This window comes from Bos indicus, chromosome 17, assembly GCF_029378745.1.
Source record: "Bos indicus isolate NIAB-ARS_2022 breed Sahiwal x Tharparkar chromosome 17, NIAB-ARS_B.indTharparkar_mat_pri_1.0, whole genome shotgun sequence".
NCBI classification, from domain to species: domain Eukaryota; kingdom Metazoa; phylum Chordata; class Mammalia; order Artiodactyla; family Bovidae; genus Bos; species Bos indicus.
In genome coordinates, this window is record NC_091776.1 from 1,791,383 (window position 1) to 1,808,783 (window position 17,401).

At 35.0% G+C, this 17,401-nt stretch overlaps 1 protein-coding gene across 1 annotated transcript in view; it reads left to right on the plus strand.

Annotated features, from left to right (window-relative positions):
- The window catches only part of TLL1 (tolloid like 1), a 339,971-nt gene that overhangs the window by 280,077 nt on the left and 42,493 nt on the right, over nucleotides 1–17,401 (plus strand). The window contains exons 15-18 of the mRNA XM_019978057.2: nucleotides 1,401–1,561; nucleotides 4,627–4,807; nucleotides 12,486–12,611; nucleotides 15,446–15,573. Of these exons, the coding sequence (XP_019833616.2) occupies nucleotides 1,401–1,561; nucleotides 4,627–4,807; nucleotides 12,486–12,611; nucleotides 15,446–15,573 (596 nt within the window). The remainder of the gene's footprint in view (nucleotides 1–1,400; nucleotides 1,562–4,626; nucleotides 4,808–12,485; nucleotides 12,612–15,445; nucleotides 15,574–17,401) is intronic.

Below are 17,401 nucleotides of genomic sequence, written 5' to 3' on the forward strand. Positions count from 1 at the left end.
AAGAGACCAATTACTTTAGCTAACTCTTGACTCCTTAGGAATTAATTAGGAACTGTGTATAATACACTCCTTTCACTGATGGTGGTGGTTTAGTCACTGTGTTGTGTCTGACTCTTGCGATCCCATGGACTGTAGCCGCCAGGCTCCTCTGTCCACGGGATTCTCCAAGCGAGAACACTGGAGTGGGTTGCCATTTCCTTCTCCAGAGGATCTTCCCAACCCAGGAATCGAAACTGGGTCTCCTGCATTGCAGGCAGATTCTTCACCGACGGACCTATGAAGGAAGTCCTTCCTTTCACTTAACTTGTTTTTAAATACTCTAATTTTCCTAATCTCACTATCAATAAGAATTAGAGGTAACATAAATAGCTGTTGTTGTTGTTCAGTTGCTCAGTCATGTCGGACTCCTTGCAACCCCATGGACTGCAACACACCAGGCTTCCCTGTCCTTCACTATCTCCTGGAGTTTGCTCAAACTCATGTCCATTGAGTCGGTGATGCCATCCAACCACCTCATCTTCTGTCACCCTCTTCTCCTCTTGCCTTCAGTTTTTCACATCATCAGGGGCTTTTCCAATGAGTCAGCTCTTCGCATCAGATGGCCAAAATTCAGGGTTGATTTCCTTTATAATTGACTGGCTTGATCTCCTTGTAGTACCTCTTTTAAATAGATCACCCAAAAGGGAAAGAAAACCAGTTTAAATGGAGTTTTGGGAGTAACAAATATGCTCTATTTACTATAGTTTACCTTGCCTTCTAGCTCAACTAATTCTTCCTAAGAGTTTCTTGTCTTGGAAAAAAAAAATGAAAGAGTTTGGAGAAATAAGCAATTGATTTTGGTCTTACTACAATAGGCTGTATTGTTCTTTATACATATTTTTATGAATTCTTACAGCAATCATATGGTATAGATATTATATCTGAGAATATCCAGAGGGATGGTACGGGGAGGGAGGAGGGAGGGGGGTTCAGGATGGGGAACACATGTATACCTGTGGTGGATTCATGTTGATGTATGGCAAAACCAATACAATATTGTAAAGTAATTAACCTCCAATTAAAATAAATAAACTTATATTTAAAAAAAAAAAAGATAAGAAAACTGACACCCAGTTTTTTTTATATTGCTCAGACAACTTTAAAAGGACCTAAAATGTTGTAGTTCAGCCATCACTTTCTTGTAGTTCAGCAATCACTTTCTTGGCTCCAAACCTGCAAAATAACACTTACAAATGGGATTAGATGATTCAAATTGTTGTACTAAAGACTACAATTTTCTAGATTTTGAAAAATTCAGAAGATGGTTGAAATTTAACGCTGAGATATTTAATTATTAGTGGAAAGGTGCTAAGAAGGGGAGAGATTTATTAGGGGAAACTTTCCTTTTTCTTTCTTTCCAGCGGCTTGTGGCGGACTTCTTACGAAGCTGAATGGCACCATAACCACTCCAGGATGGCCCAAGGAGTACCCTCCCAACAAACACTGTATATGGCAAGTGGTTGCACCAACACAGTACAGAATTTCTGTGAAGTTTGAGTTTTTTGAATTGGAAGGCAATGAAGTAAGTGAATAATAAATATGTTTTTATAAACCGTTTTAGGAATCCCCAGTGGTGATCTGGAAAGCTAAAAAAGAAAGGCAAAAGGAAAGAAAGAAGGAATGGAAGGAGGGAGGGAGGGAAGCAGGGAGGCAGGAAAGAGGGAGAGAAGAAGACAAGAAACAAGTATGATAGTATAGATACTCTAGTTTTCCTTTGCTCTATTTCTCATTTCTGCAACTGCTTATAATTCCTGCTGGCACTGGATGATTTAGACTGTCTCTAGGAGATTGAAAATGACTCCCCAGCATTTTCCTCATTTTCTGAAGTACTATTAAAACATTAGGGTCATGTCACATAGACTTTTCTAGAAAAACAAACCAAAATTCACTTGTTGAATCGTAGCAAAAATTCCTTTTTGGAAGAACCTGGTATATTTCACTAGTGGAAATGGGTATATTTTCATTATATAACTAGTTTTGCATTATGAATATGCTTATGATTCACAAAGATTAATTTTTAACCTCAATAAAAGATGAATCTGGTTGACACTATCTTTCCTTTCTTTACCTTTATAGTTTACCATAGTAAAAGTCCAGTTTTCTGTTAGGTGATCACTTTTAAACAAGTGAAATCATTTATTTGAAAATTCCTATGTGCTAGTACACAAGCACCAAATTCAAACAGAATGTCGACCCTAGAAATGACAACTTTTAGAACTGTGTCTTGTATGACTGGTCAATATTGTTTTAAGTCCGGAGAAAATGTAACAAAAGTTTTTTTTTGTTTGTTTGAGCTTTTGTACTTTGCTTCCTTTTCTCTTTCTAACTTTCACATCTTGTATCCCAGAAACTTTTTTTCTTTGTTTATTTTAAAATGAAAAAGTAAAAGTGAAAGTTGCTCAGTTGTGCCCACTCTTTGCCACTGCATGAACTATACAGTCCATGGAATTCTCCATGTCGAAATACTGGAGTGGATAGCTGTTTCCTTTCTCCAGGGGATATTTGTAATCCAGGGATCAAACTCAGGTCTCCCACATCACAGGCAGATTCTTTACCAGTTGAGCCACCAGGGAAGCCCAAGAATACTGGAGTGGATAGCCTATCCCTTCTCCAGGGGATCTTCCCAACCCAGGAATTGAACCAGGATCTCCTGAATTGCAGCTGAGCTACCAGGGAAGCCCAATTTATAATGAATTAAGATTAAAAAGTACGATAAATTCACTCATAAAATGTATTTTTGTCTTTGATGTATATTTGTTGAATGATTGCAAATAAGTGGAGAACAGAAATATAATGTATCTGTGGTGCTTTAGTGGTTCAGGTGTGTCCGACTCTTTGTGACTCCATGGACTATAGGCCATAAGGCTCCTCTGTCCTTGGGATTTCCCAGGCAAGAATACTGAAATGCATTGTCATTTCCTTCTCCAGGGGATCCTCCCTACCCAGGGATTGAACCTGGGTCTCCCACATTGCAGGCAGACTCCTTACCAACTGAGCCACCAGGGAAGCCCAATGTATCTGTACTCCTGGGTAATATTATTGGTAATAATTGTGGGTTTTATGCTATAATTTTGTATTATATATGTATCTTTGCTTCTTCTTTACCCCTCCCACTTTTCCTACTTTTTTAATCATTTAAAAAAAATTTTATTTATAGTAGTGAAGGCATTTGTGTGCATTTTTAGTCTGTTATTAATGGCTTTGAGATGGGACTTCCCAAGAGGCTCAGCAGTAAAGACTCCACCCGACAATGAAGGAGAAACCTGTCTGATCCCTGAGTTAGAAGATTCCCTGAAGAAGGAAATGGCAACCCACTCCAGTACTCTTGCCTGAGAAATCTCAGGGACAGAGGGGCTTGGAGTGGCTATAGTCCATGGTGTCACAAAAAGAGTTGGACATGACTTCACAACTAAACAAACAATAGCTGGCTTTGAGGTGAAAAGAAGTGCAGACTTTTGTGTTTCCCTTAAGGAAATTAAAGTCTGAAATGCAATGAACTGATGTTTCAGAGAATTGTACAATTTTAGACCTCTAGGGACCTTTTGAGGTCTTCTTCATAACATGTATAAGTTTTATGATGGAAAAACTACTGCAATTTATTTTTCTCACATACTTTATCCACATGAAACATCATTTTTCTTTAATAATTATCTGAAATTTAGAGAAATATTAAAATTAAAAAAAGTATTTTTACAGTAATCTTAGAAAAGCTTTCACATGAGCAGCACTGTTTTGAAAATGGGACTCTTCCTACCAGTTCTGCAATGTCATGTGAGCTTAGTATTGAGTGGCTTCTACTTTCTGAGTTTCCCTAAAGCTGTTAATTATGGCAGAAATGGCGTTTTGATTCACTAGTTGGTAAAAGTTCCAAAGGATAGAAGTTTATGTTTAGAAGGAAGATAGGTAGATGGTTTTAAAATAAATGGTGCATTGTGGTTGAAGACATTTTTCTCATGGTAGCAGTCTTTATTCATGGAAGGAGGCTTTACAGACTCTAACATATCCTGGAAATCTCAAATTTATGATGAGGTTACTTTGTGGAATGTTGTTAAAAAATTCTGTGCATTTTCATAGTTTAAATTATTGGCTATTTAAAATAAAGGCATGAGCAAAATCTTGACTTATAGAATACTGGGTTATGTTATCACTTCATTGTTTCATTCATTATATTGATATCTAAAAGGAAAACCAATAGGAAACAGCTTTAACCTCAGTAACATTATTCTATTTTTGTGTCAGAGCCCTCTCTAAATAAAAGTTGCAGTGGTAGCAAAATAGATAGAAAATTTATTTCACTTTTCCTAGCAACATTTTGCTTATTCATTACCTAATTAATATCACAAAAAACCAGTAATTTAGGTTGACATATTACAAGGCACACATTATGTGGAGAGGTCAAATCATACGCATTGTTAAACAAATACTCGTCACCTATCTCAGCTTTCTTGAAGTCTGTATATTTGGACCTATTAATCCAGTTTGACCCACAGGAGTGAAAAGGGAAAAACATAATAAATTTTTAAAAAACAGCTGTCAATTATCTGATGCTTTCAGATTTGGTGATTACAGTAACCTGTTTATTTCTAGGTATGCAAGTATGATTATGTGGAGATTTGGAGTGGTCTCTCTTCTGAGTCTAAATTGCATGGCAAATATTGTGGTGCTGAAGTGCCTGAAGTGATCACATCCCATTTCAACAATATGAGAATAGAATTCAAATCTGACAATACTGTATCCAAGAAGGGCTTCAAAGCACATTTCTTCTCAGGTATCAGTATTCTCATGTTGCATGTGTATTACAGACTTTCAAGGTGGATTGGCTTAAATTGTATGCTATCCATTCTTCATAGTTTTCTACAAATGAGCTTGGAGGTACACTGAACCCATGAACATTTATCCTAGTTTAATAATTTTTTACTTAAAGTTAGGATATTAATAATAATGGCCCTATGAAATGCAATTGTCAAATACTTAGATCTTCAGTTCATTCCAGTTGCTCAGTCATGTCCCACTCTTTGCGACCCCATGAACCATAGCCCGCCATGCCTCCCCATCCATCACCAACTCCCAGAGTCCACCCAAGCCCATGTACATTGAGTCAGTGATGCCATCCAACCATCTCATCCTCTGTCATCCCCTTCTCCTCCTGCCCTCAATCTTTCCCAGCATCAGGGTCTTTTCCAATGAGTCAGCTCTTTGCATCAGGTGGCCAAAGTATTGGAGTTTCATCTTCAACATCAGTCCCTCCAATGAACACCCAGGACTGATCGCCTTTAGGATGGACTGGTTGGATCTCCTTCCAGGCCAAGGGACTCTCAAGAGTCTTATCCAACACCACAGTTCAAAAGCATTAATTTTTCAGTGCTCAGCTTTCTTTATAGTCCAACTCTCACATCCATACATGACCACTGGAAAAACTATAGCCTTGACTAGACGGACCTTTGTTGACAAAGTAATGTCTCTGCTTTTTAATATGCTGTCTAGGTTGGTCATAACTTTCCTTCCAAGGAGTAAGCGTCTTTTAATTTCATGGCTTCAGTCACCATCTGCAGTGATTTTGGAGCCCCCCAAAAATACAGTTAGCCACTGTTTCCCCATCTGTTTGCCATGAAATGATGGGACCGGATGCCATGATCTTAGTTTTCTGAATGTTGAGCTTTAAGCCAACTTTTTCACTCTCTTCTTTCACTTTCATGAAGAGGCTCTTCAGTTCTTCTTCACTTTCTGCCATAAGGGTGGTGTCATCTGCATATCTGAGGTTATTGATATTTCTCCCGGCAATCTTGATTCCAGCTTGTGCTTCCTCCAGCCCAGGATTTCTCATGATGTACTCTGCATATAAGTTAAATAAGCAGGGTGACAATAAGCCTTGACATACTCCTTTTCCTATTTGGAACCAGTCTGTTGTTCCATGTCCAGTTCTAACTGTTGCTTCCTGACCTGCATATAGGTTTCTCAAGAGGCAGGTCAGGTGGTCTGATATTCCCATCTCTTTCAGAATTTTCCACTGTTTATTGTGATCCACATAGTCAAAGGCTATGGCATAGTCAATAAAGCAGAAATATGTTTTTCTGGAATTCTCTTCCTTTTTCCATGATCCAGTGAATGTTGGTAATTTGATCTCTGGTTCCTCTTCCTTTTCTAAAACCAGCTTGAACATCAAGAAGTTCACGGTTAACGCATTGCTGAAGCCTGGCTTGAAGAATTTTGAGCATTACTTTACTAGCGTGTGAGATGAGTGCAATTGTGCGGTAGTTTGAACATTCTTGGGGATTGGAATGAAAACTGACCTTTTCCAGTCCTGTGGCCACTGCTGAGTTTTCCAAGTTTGCTGACTTAGATTTTGTATACATTCTAATCAGATATATCAAAGCCTAGTAAAAACAACACAAAATTATTTTGGCAATATTTTCATACAGAGACTTTGGAAGTGGATAAGGTTAATGATCTGGAGGAGGAAATGGCAACCTACTCCAGTATTCTTGCCTGGAAAATCCCATGGACAGAGGAACCTGGTGGGTTACAGTACATGGGGTCTCAAAGAGTTGGACATGACTGACTTACACTGAACCAATTCACATTAAAAATTCCCTCTTAAAGAGGTGAAATTTGATTAAAAGCCCCTACATTTTAAGAAAATAAGTAAACATCAGTGAAATTCCCTAAATTTCCCAATTTCAAAATTATTCCTCTTAAAAACATTATTCTGAAACTTGTGAAACTTTAAATCCATCTATTGATTAGTTTATAAGTATTAATACAAATTAATACTATTAGTATGTGTTTTTTATTGAGTTAAATTTTCTAATTTTTATTTTTATAGTTAGTTTGTAACATTTTATAGACAATTGAATAAATATTTGCTGCATTGTGTATGTTAATCCAGAAATTTTTTATGGAGACATAATCTTAAGTAGTTCTATTTATAACCAGTTCTCTAAAAAGTTCAGAAGTGGTTATGATTTATGAAAACATAATGAGAAGTGTTTAGCTATTTTTCCACATTACTTTCCCCAGAAATTTATCAAGAAATTCAATTTAAAAAGAAACAGTATTTATTATAAGTGAATTCATATTATATAGAAAGGAAAACTATTTAAAAATATGTTCTAGCTTTATTGCAACTAAGTGATGCATCAAGAGAGAAAAAACACAAGGATATATACTTAGATTTTTAATGAATAAAATGAAATTAAACTATAGCATTATTTTTAAAATACAATTATTAATATCTAATGAAATAATCATATTGAGATTTTACTAATGTTTACACATAACTTTGATTTTCAATAAGCACTTTAAGAAATGGAATTAGAAGAATGACTCTAAGAGTTTATTAGCAAAATAATACAGATTTCTGTCACTTTCATGTTCAGCAAAGTAAGAAATCATTGCATAAATTCTTAATGTCTTAAAATAGTCATGCTATAGTTTGAAAATCTAGAAGTTATTGTTTTATACAGCAAAATATCCATAAGCTCCTCTACAAAAATTAGTGTTATTTACTTCTGATATTAAGGGTGTGTTATAAAGCTATATAATGAAATAGTACAAGTAAATAAGGAAATTATGACTATAAAACTAAGGTTATTTGAAAATGATATTGAATTACATATCTATTAAATTTTTATGTATTTTGGAATATAATAGACAAAATGTCTAATAATATAGACATTTTCTAGAAGATAGCTGATTCAACAATATATTATCATTGGTTCAACAATATATTACCATTATTTTCCATGAATGAATGAGGTTTGTTTCTAAATAACAATAATTACTTTATATGAAGTAAAGCCTAACTTAATTTTATATGATATTGTATTTGAATACAATTATGCAAATCTGCATAGGTGTACTTGATATAGTTTACTTACTTTAAGGGATTAAGCAAAATTAACTGTATTCTAAGAACAAAATTATTTTTCATTAAATAGGTTAAACTTAAAGGAAATGTTAGTAGGATTTTGTGCATGTAAAAATTACATTTGGGAAGCTTGAGTTTTACTTTAATCACAGTGTTTGTTATTTGGAAATAATATAACAAATAACTTCAGGCAATGAGAGCTGCACATAGACCTTCCACCTTCTTTAGGCAACCCTGTAGTGGTAAAAAGATGCAATGATGGCTTAAAGGATAAGCTCATTAAAGCCTGGATTTCTTGACTCTGAGTTCCTTTATGTCTGTTACAAATAGAGAAGTCAGATAAAATGATTTGTGTGATTTTTCTTCCTCTATATTCAAGTGATTTCAACTGCCCTGATTCTCATCTTATCCACCTTTCAGTGTTTATAGATATTTCTTTACACTGTTTCTCCTACACAACTTTTTTTTTGTTTTCTCATGGGAAGATCATAGATATTTTTAGAATAAATTCAACCTGATATTATCCTAACAAAACTTTAAATATTAGTGTGATTAATTTCAAGTAGTAACACAATTAAAGCTCTTCTATGATTCTGAATCTAGTTCCAAGTTTCATGATTAATGATATTTAAATACTTGCATATTTTAGAAAGAGGAAATTGTCTGAATTGTTGCTCTCAATAGAGCTTATCAGAGCTCATTTGAAGGTGATTATTTTTTCAACAGTTTTGTGTTGAAAACTGTGTGTCTGTATGCATGCACACACGCATGAGAGGTATTGTGTATGTGTGTATGCATGAGTGTGGACAATATTTGTTTTATATCTGAGCATTTATTGTAAGTGTATCTGCTCATATATTGTTCTGATCTGGTGTGTGGACCCTTTACTTCTTTTTCCTACAGACATGGAAGTGTTCTGCAAAGAGAAAGTTTTTATTTTTGAATCTTGCAAGAACTTGATATAGGTTGCCACTTCAGTTCCATCCAGTATGTATTATTCATAGACTGATGGTCTCTGATAGTCTCAGAGATACTCTGCAGGCCTCTGATGGGGAAATGCCACCTCCTTTTTCCCTAATAATGGACGTTTCCTTTATCTAACATGAAGGAATGGAAATCAGATATGTCCATTCCAAAGAAGGAGGCTAATTTCCACCTAAAAATTAAATGTTTTGATTTCTACTCAATAAAACATTTATTTCTCTTTAATAAAAACAGTTCTTAAAATCCCATGCTGACAGTATGAAAATGCTAGAAAATTTCAAATGAGTCATTGACAGAATTATCAATTATTGAACTCATTCCGCAGACAGTCTGAGAAATTTTTAAAACTCCATATCCTCCTTCCTTCTCTCTTCCTTGGGATTTTCATTGTTCAAAATATTTGTAGTTTGTGTCCTAAGAAGATTAAAAGGAAAGAAAATGAAAACAGAATTATATTTGCTAATGTTTTTCCCTCAAATTTGATGATTTTTATAAAAAATTCAGAATATGTTTGTGTAACTCATCTTTAATGACATTAAGTTAAATAAATAGCTTTCTTTGTGTGATGTAGGAAGTCTGGATAACTTCAAGTATTCCAATGTTTACTGAAATTTTCTCTTTTCATATTGACTATTTGGCATGTGTGGGCAGTTTTGTACACTGCTTTGTTGGGCATGATGACTTTTATATGCTGCTTTTTTGCCCAGGTTTGAATTTTAGCTTAGTTTAGATTAGCTTACACATATATTCTAGCAATATATTTGGTAACTTTTAATTTCATGTGACATTGATTATATTAAGCAATGTTTGATGTAGGGAAGAAGGAAACATTAATTAATTGGGACACTGAAAAATAATAGGATACTTAGACAGTATGATATATAAAATATTCTCCCTCTTGTTCCTCATTTTCTTATTCCTCCTCTAAAAATTATTTTTAAATTATTATTATTTTTCCAGCACAACAGAAATATGAAAATCTGGCTACAAAAACTATTATTCCAATATGAATTATTTCACTTTCAACTTTATTTCCCTGTACTTACCATTACTACAAATCAGATTATGTTCTATCAAATCTAAAGAAAATAACTCTCCTTAGAAATATCATGTAGCAACATGATATTTATACTACAAGGAACTTTAAATGTTAGAAATATTCTATGTTTTGGAATTATTTTCATTGTAAAATGACTATGGGTTGAAAAATTTAGCATATTAACCCGTGTTCTTTTTTAACATTTTTTGTCTCTCATGCATGGCGTCTAACAGATCCAAATGAAGGGATGACTCAGGTGGTCCCTGCTCTGATAGGTTTCTCACTGAGTAACCTGTTTACCAGGCAATTGCAAATGTAAACTAATTTCTTAAATGTAAAATACAATTGTTAGATATCCAACTAACTCTCAAAAATCTGGTTGACCTAGAATACAGCCATAGTTCACTATATCAGATTTTAAGATTACCAAACAATCATTGGATAAATATTTTATAAGAAATATGTATCTATTTCAGAGTAATTCTAGCACCAGAAAATTTTTAATTGGCTCTTCCCATTTACAGTGATGCAGTGTATTTGACATCAACTCATAAAGAAGTATTTTTCCAAACCATCTTAGGTAAACAGCCCCTGGACAGGCATATTAAAATAAGAAACATAAATCATCTCCTGATTGTCTGAACTAGGAAATACGGGTAGTGACAGCATGCGAGCAGGGAGTCTAGTTCTCCACTCATCCTTTCCACATGGGCCATTTATAAACATCATCTGTAGTTTTCACAGTTAAGGTAAAAGTACTTCCAAATTATGGACTTCTTGAAAATTAATCTTGCAAGGCTACTTTCTATTAATTTCTGATTTCTTATACACTTTATTTAATATTTGATGCTCTTTTAGAGATAAATTTTATTTTATTTTTTTTTCTTATTTGCTTAGCTTCAATATTAAGTATTAAAAGTGTTATGGAAGTCTTAAGGACAAGTAAAGAACACTTAAACTGCAGCTATATTGATCCTGATATGTTATTAAAAATTTCAAGACTGTCTATATGTATATTCTATATTGCCAATGCATGAATATATCCCAGAAGCATGCATGTGGTATATCATGTTATCAGTCACCAAAATGGGAAAAAATAAATGTATTCACAAATATTAGTATCAGATTCTTGGATAAAATGGCTTTCCTACACCCATATCCATAGGGGGAATACTGATTTGATTAAGACAAGCAAAAAAAAAATAAAATAAAATAAAACAAGCAAAAATAGTATTTGCTATTTGTGTGCCACCATGAGCTCACAAACTCTCCCTAGAAAAAATCAATTGATGGTGTAACTTTTGAATTCAGCCTAATCTCTGATGTGACTGTCATGTGGCTTTTTGTTCGCTGTACTATGGGAGTGGGGAAGGTCTGAGTGAAGAATTATCATATCTATGTGTCAGGAGCAGAGGCCAGTTTTGACTTTAATGGACAAGCCATTCATGGAATGACTGCTAAGCAATGTAATGTGGTGGCTGATGCCTCTCACTGAATTGACTGCCTGCTAATAGAGTTGGGATTTTTTCCCTGTAGTGAATTTGTTGGTTATTTCATAGAGCTCATATTTCGTATCCTAACCTTTACTTCACGGAGAAGGCAACGGCACCCCACTCCAGTGCTCTTGCCTGGAGAATCCCATGGACGGAGGAGCCTGGTAGGCTGCAGTCCATGGGGTCACTAAGAGTCGGGCACGACTGAGCGACTTCACTTTCACTTTTCACTTTCATGCATTGGAGAAGGAAATGGCAACCCACTCCAGTGTTCTTGCCTGGAGAATCCCAGGGACCGAGGAGCCTAGTGGGCTGCTGTCTCTGGGGTCGCACAGAGTTGGACACAACTGAAGCGACTTAGCAGCAACCTTTACTTCTAGCACACTAAAAGCTCTTTTATGGAATTACTTATTAATTAACTGGTTTGCTTGAGTAGATTAATTTAAAACATATTAATTGTTTTTCCTTCAGGATAATCTAATGATGCCTTTTTCTGTCTTGGAATCTTATAAAATATCCAGATTTATTAATGCTAAGCATAACTGCAAAGTTAATGGAAAAAATCAGCTACAGTAGTTATAACAAGTGATTTTTAAAAATGAATGCACACAAATCTTGGAACCTTGTTTAGCCTCTGTCTACATGCCATAGTGAAGGATTTCACTCCATTTATATGCCCTTATTTGCATTTAATCAAATTATTCACAATTTTTAATTGATTTTAAAAGTTGACAATAAATTTTTAGGATTATTTGGAAAAAGATTCGTTTATTTCCTCTGCCCTACTCAAAACTTCTCCAATAGAGGAATGAAAGAGGACTACATGTTGTCATCCTTGTGTAAGTGATCTCGGAAATTCAATTCATGGCACAAGGCTCCAAGCTAAACAAGGACTAGGTAGAATTAAGTCACTATAATTTTTTTGTTTGGCTTTATTTTGGGAACAGGGAAAGCTGTGACTTAGCTTACCCTTTGCCAATATTAACTACAACTAAATGACTCTCCTTTGATATCCTTCATTTTTAAAGTTACTTATTAATCTATGTGGTTATCTCTTTGCTAGACAAAGATGAGTGTTCTAAGGATAATGGCGGGTGTCAACATGAGTGTGTCAACACAATGGGAAGCTACCTGTGTCAGTGCCGAAATGGATTTGTGCTGCACGAAAATAAGCATGATTGCAAGGAAGGTATGAAAGAAAGGTCATTTTTTCTGATGATATCTAGAACTTCATGCAGTTTGGGTAAAGCACTGCTTCCAGGTACAGTTAATCATATCAGTGAGTAGAAATTGTTAACTGTTCAAATGTCAAAAATAAAAATACACCCAGTGTTCAAAGATCCAAATCACACTATTGGAAACTTTGTATTACCTCAAGGTTCTGCACATCATGCATAGGTGGCATTAGAACAACTGTATAACAGATGCAAGAGCTGCCATGATGCCATCTGGCAGCCAGGAAAGCACTGCATTATCCGCCAGTCTTCATATAACAGGCCTCATACCCGTCTCCATATTTAAACCGCTGCTAAATGCTTTGCATTTGGTTTAATTTCCCTCCCCAACATATCTTATATATGTGATGCATGAATGCTGTCATTTTAAATACCAGGCATCTCAAACTCAAATGCCTACCATAAAAAAGACATTTGAAAATACTGTGCCATTTAGAGTTTTAAGTCATGGTTTCCCACCCCACTCCCCAACACACACACACACAAACGCGCGCACACACACACACACACACACACACACACAGCATCTTAGTAGCGCAGTATTAGCCTATCAGCTTTTGGTCCTACGTTCTCACTATATTCCAAGGTTTTATAAAGACATTTATCTTCATCTCCTCAGCCAGTGTGAGCTACATGGGGAAAAGATATAGTTACTCAGATCTTATTTCTTTCTTCCTTTATTTCTTCCTTGTTTCTATTTTGTTTAAAAAGAAAATAAAGCTTTCTATTTAACTTGGATTTATTACTAAGACAAGTGTATTAGTACAAGTCATTAGTACAGGTAGAGTGGTAGGTGCCTGACTAGAATCACAATTACATAGTAATTCTTTGTATGCACATTTGAATCCTACAGAATACCCTGAATTGACCCTCATTCCATTAGTTTCATTCAAATATGGTCACATCATATTTTTCCCCTCTATTTCACTAAATTAATGACGTTGCACAGAATTATATGCAAGATTTTTTTTTCTCTTTTTACTTTCATGTATAAACCAATGAGATTCTGATGTGTGAAACTTGGTATTCTAGTAAATCAATAGGCTGGGGAATAGGCCCAGTTATTTTGAGATATGGAAGATGATTTAGGGGAAAAAAAGTGTTTACAGAGTGTGCATGTAGTGACTCACAGGTAGCAAATAAATTTAGATATCCAAAGTTTCTCTTTATAATAAATATTTTCAAGAAAGGACTTTCTAGAAAACTTCTTTTATGTAGAAGTATATCCAGGCACCTCTAATGACACTCCTCTTTTCTGTCAGTAAAGCGGCTGGATTTTGTTTCACTGCTGCTATGATACTCTGTACCTTATACACTTCAGCAGCAAGCCTCTTGGCTTTGTCTTATAGGCTATTTGCCGGATCTGGAAGATTCCACATTTCATATGAGCAAGGCAAGGACAGGGATAATGGAACTTAGAAAACCCTTATCAAGACAGCACTCAGACTTTTAAGTTTTGCTGTATGAACCTATGCTGTTTAAAACGAGCTAAACTTCAATCTTTTTTTTTTTTTTTTTTTGCATTTCTTGGTTACAAATCCAATTCCCTGTGGAAAGCTGGCACAGTTAAAGCAAGGGTTTAGAAAGAAGGCAGGCACCAACAGCACAGTAGTGCCAGTCATTTTACCCTTATTGTGCAGCACTACTATTTAACAAGTGTTTTGTTCATATAGTAAAGTGTTTCCCCTGAGATTTCTTAGAAATTTTCAGAGAATTAATTATATTTTAGAATGGGTGACATAATATACAACAAATAATTTCCAGTCTACACAGGATACACAGCATAATGCTTCATAAATTATGTAGTTAGAACACAGTTTGAGGACACAGTATTACATGTTTTGAAGTTTGATATTAGAAATATTGTGTCTTCCCCAGTGGCTCAGCAGTAAAGAATCCTCCCGCAATGCCAGAGCTGCAGGAGATGCAGTTTCAGTCTCTGAGTCAGGAAGCTGCCCTGGAAAAGGAAATGGCAACCTACTCTAGCATTCTTGCCTGAAGAATCCCATGGACAGAGGAGCCTTGGCAGGCTATAATCCATAGGGCCACAAGAGTCATACAAAGCTGAAGCAACAGTGCACGCATGCATTAGCAATATTGGATGCCCTCCCCCAAGATGAAGTTATTTAAACTGTGTAATATCTAAAAGAAATTTCATATTAATTGAATGACATGTTTTCTAAATTAGTTCTGAAGCTAGTAGCTGTTTTCCCCTCAGGGCTTCATTTTACTTTGATGAAATTACAAAGAATTTACTCTAGCAGCTAAAATTATGATTTAGATATTCAAGCATATACTTTAACAAAGGGAGAGAAAAAATATAAAGATATGATTCATAAAGTGGCTTAGTGATCCTAGTTAACTATAAATGATGTTTATGTTAATAGGAAAAATAATTGAAAATGACATAGTCCATTGATTTTTGTTGTGACATTACATTAAATGTTTTGTACATACCAAGAGTTGATACCTTTGATTATCAATAACATTACTCTGTTAAATTTTGAGCTTATAAATCCAGCAGTTAAAAATAATTCATTTTCTCATTGCATTTATCTAATTCATTATAAATACTTAATTTCATGTGAACTCAAAAACAGTCACTGTCTAATTACGATTATGTGCGGCAAAATGTTTGCCAAAGCAGATGAATATGATAAGTGGTAGAGTGATGATTAGTTATTCAGGAAAATTTTTCAGCAAGATAGTGTGCAAGTAAGCTGCCTCCTTGATGGCCCAATCCTGGGCTAGATTTACACACTAATTGATACTATCGTTATTGGCACAGCTGAGTGTGAACAGAAGATTCACAGTCCAAGTGGCTTCATCACTAGTCCCAACTGGCCAGACAAGTACCCAAGCAGAAAAGAATGCACATGGGAAATCAGTGCCACTCCTGGTCATCGGGTCAAATTAGTAAGTGAGCACGTTATTCTCTTTTTCTGTTAAGCTGCTTGCTAATGTCTTGCACATGCACAGCTAGTATGTGGAAATAAAATAATAAAATGAATGTTTATTTAATTGAATTGAATTAGTAGACAGATGGAAAAGACTTTCTTATGTTTTCCTACTAACGTTGATTAAATTCCTGATTCCCTAATTAAAGTGATAGTAATGGTAGCTGTGTAGTTCTCATACAGTCTTCTTATCCTGGATGGGAAATTTTAAAAGGCATTGCCAAAGTTACTGCAAAACAATAAGTTTTACTTCCTAATATGTTATTGAAAATAATGTTTTGAAATGGAGATGTAAACAAAAAAATTCAAGAAGAAAACTATAAGTATTCACTTCAACTTACCATAGTAAATTCTATAGCGTCAATTCTATGTCTACATGCAAAGCATATGTGCTTTTTAATAGAAAACTAATTTTGTCTTGTGCTTTCTGGAGTGTTATTTTTGCATAATGTAGCTGTCCTGTTTAGATGAGTACTGATATCATTAGACTTCTTCCAAATTCAAAAATGAATATAATGTTCATCCTCTCTCTTGTATTCTTTGAGTCTTGCTTTCTGTCCTGGTCATCTAATAGTACATTTTATATTTCATAATAGACTACAGAATACTTGAAGAGTACAATTTAAAGAAACAGAATCATAGAATATAGAAATTTTGACAATTTTCTGCACTATGCTATTGTCAAAAGCAGGAAAGAATGCCAAGTAGCAAGGCTTAGGACAGTCTAACAAGAACCATAACAAAGACAAAGAAATTGTGTTAGGAATGAGGCTACAAGTCCATAGTAGCTTATTGGGCCAATCCAGCCATAAACTTAATTTTAAAGTTCTGTTTGAATCCTTTTCTTCAGTGAGGATTGGTTTTTTTTGTTTTTGTTTTTCCAGTAAAGGTATCTTATTCACATTCAGCCTAAGAATAATATTATTAGAGACTGTCATTGAGACATTCATATTCCTACTATGGAGTTCTTTCCAATCACCATACTTGTAAAACCTCAATAAACGACTTCCTAGACAGAGATATCAATTAATTTCAACCATTCTTTGGAATGATCCTAGGTGCTAAAATAACAGCACTGTAGGAACTTGATTGCTTTCCAGTCCTGTTCAAAGCCCTGGTTGAGAGGAACACTCTCTGATGCCTATGGACTGAGATACAGAAGCTGCATTCATCAGTGCAGTAGCTAAGGGAGTTGGGAAAATGGATTTTCCTGAAGATTTTTGTGTGTGTATATGTAGATCCAAGTTTTGATTCATATCATATTTATTTTCCCTGAAGAATTTCTTTTATATTTTATATAGAGTATGTCTATACATTTTCATTTTTTGAAGATATTTTCTTTGGGTATAAAGTTCTAAGATGGCATGTTAAATATGTATGCTCAGTCACTCAGTCATACCCGACTCCCTGTGACCCCATGGACCACAGCCCGCCAGGCTCCTCTGTCCATGGGGCTCCTCAGGCAGGAACGCTGCAGTGGGTGGGCATCTCTTCCTCCCATGGATCTTCCCGGCCATGCTTCACCACTAGCGCCACCTGCATGTTAGATTCCCGACTCTTTTATTTACCATTCATGATGGGTTTTAATGTCTGTGGTAAATCTTTATTTTATTTCTATGGTTTTTTTCTCTAATTTTTTCACAATTTTTTTTATCAGCACTTTGAATATAATGTATCTAGGAGTGTTGTCTGTCTGTGTAGTAATTGCCCTTCTGAGAAGTCTAAATTTCTTGCATCAGCATTGTGATATCTGTCATGAATTTTTGAAAACTCTTGCCCATTATTTC